Source organism: Penaeus monodon, chromosome 24, assembly GCF_015228065.2.
Source record: "Penaeus monodon isolate SGIC_2016 chromosome 24, NSTDA_Pmon_1, whole genome shotgun sequence".
Lineage (NCBI taxonomy): Eukaryota > Metazoa > Arthropoda > Malacostraca > Decapoda > Penaeidae > Penaeus > Penaeus monodon.
Genome location: NC_051409.1, coordinates 25,457,952 through 25,459,504, shown reverse-complemented (window position 1 = coordinate 25,459,504; position 1,553 = coordinate 25,457,952). Strand labels below are relative to the sequence as shown.

The 1,553-nt window shown below is 38.8% G+C and overlaps 1 protein-coding gene across 1 annotated transcript in view; it reads right to left on the bottom strand.

The window, feature by feature from the left end:
- Window positions 1-1,553, bottom strand: part of LOC119588678 (diacylglycerol O-acyltransferase 1-like) — a gene marked incomplete in the record, with an annotated part of 67,292 nt that overhangs the window by 4,831 nt on the left and 60,908 nt on the right. Inside the window, 4 exon segments of the mRNA XM_037937313.1 lie at window positions 93-249; window positions 457-612; window positions 1,057-1,165; window positions 1,407-1,459. Coding sequence (XP_037793241.1) covers window positions 93-249; window positions 457-612; window positions 1,057-1,165; window positions 1,407-1,459 — 475 coding nt within the window.

The following is a 1,553-nucleotide window of genomic DNA, read 5'->3' as shown; positions in this document are numbered from 1 at the left end:
CAAGTCCAATAATAGTAAGCAAATATAGAAAACAAAGATAGCAAACAACTGCCAAAAACAAAGAATTCTGTTAATTAATCTTTTGCCAGCACCTTTTCCTGATTCTTTGACTCCGTGGGAAGTTGAGTTCGTAGCAAAGAGTTGGTGCAACCAGGAAGTAATACAGGTCACCTAAGGTCAGGTTATCAGGATACTGCTGCAGGTTGAGAGATGCTGCTTCCTCCTCCTGTTCACTGATCTTTTCAGCATCTTTAAAAGAGTGAAGCAGGAGATATAATACATGATGAATAACTTAATGCTAACAGCATGAGAATTGTTGTTGTTATTGTATATATTTATATATGATACTGAGGGAAAGGGGGAAGAAAATCATTAAATAAAAAATTCATATTCCATAACAGAAAAAAATCAAGACTATATTAGAACTTTCATTCCAGCATTCTTGGGAAAACTCACATTCCTTTCGCAACATTTTTTGGAAAGAGAAGCTCCTGCGGCGTGAAAATTTTTTCTTCCATGTTCTCTCAGAACGACACCAGTGATTGACCTGTGCATAGGACCACAGCTTCAGGAAAAGTACAGTATACACTGCACAGATGATGGTTCTGCCCACTGGAAAAAAAAACAGGGCGCATGGTAAAGGACACACTCTTTGAATAGCCCATAGAAAAGAAAAATGTTCTTAGGCAAGTCCATATGAAAAAGTAAAGATTTTGAACCCAAGGAAAGACAATGGACTCCAGCTTGGCCCACTGGAAAGTGAATGGGGTTTAAGATGGCTCAATGGAAAAAGACTGGATTGTGTCTGGCCCCACTAGAAAGAAGTGGGGGCTTAGATGCACTCCATTGGAAAGAGATTACGATTTAGGTCAGCCCACTGGAAAGTGACTAAGCTCATTAAGTGGGCCCACTAGAAAGATACTGGACTTTAGGCAAGCCAACAAGTAGACTGGCCTCTAATTGAAAATCAAACTTTGAAAATCAAACCTTAAATTGACATGCAAAAAATATGCACATACATATACCTTTAATGAACACAAACTGCATAACACTTACGCAGACTGAACAGGTCTGTCCACAGACCCAGGATCACTATAGGGATGCTGAGGATTGTGGTGAGGTGAGTGGCATGGATGTAGGCACCTAGGTTGTTTGGGATCACATCCTGTGAGATATCAAATAGCTTTCAAAACTTACATTCAATACCTTTATTGATAAAGCATGTCATATTACTTGCTATATGCTATACTGGAAACAAACTGACTTTCCCTTTTAGTTGAACTGACACTAGATTTTATTCTGAGAAGCACAATATCAGTAAATGAACAACCTAACATATGAACAAACACCTTCAAATGAAACCTGTAAATGAAACATCTGCAAAAGCGTGGGTACCCGATACTCACCCTCGCCAGGAGGTGTTCAAGGAAGAAGGCAAACAGAATGTGGATATTGGTGGCTGGAAAGGGGAAGGAAAGAAAAAAAATAAAAATAAGATGTGAAGGAGAAATAATTCTGGATGCAGGGAAAACATAATCACATTGTATGTGAAT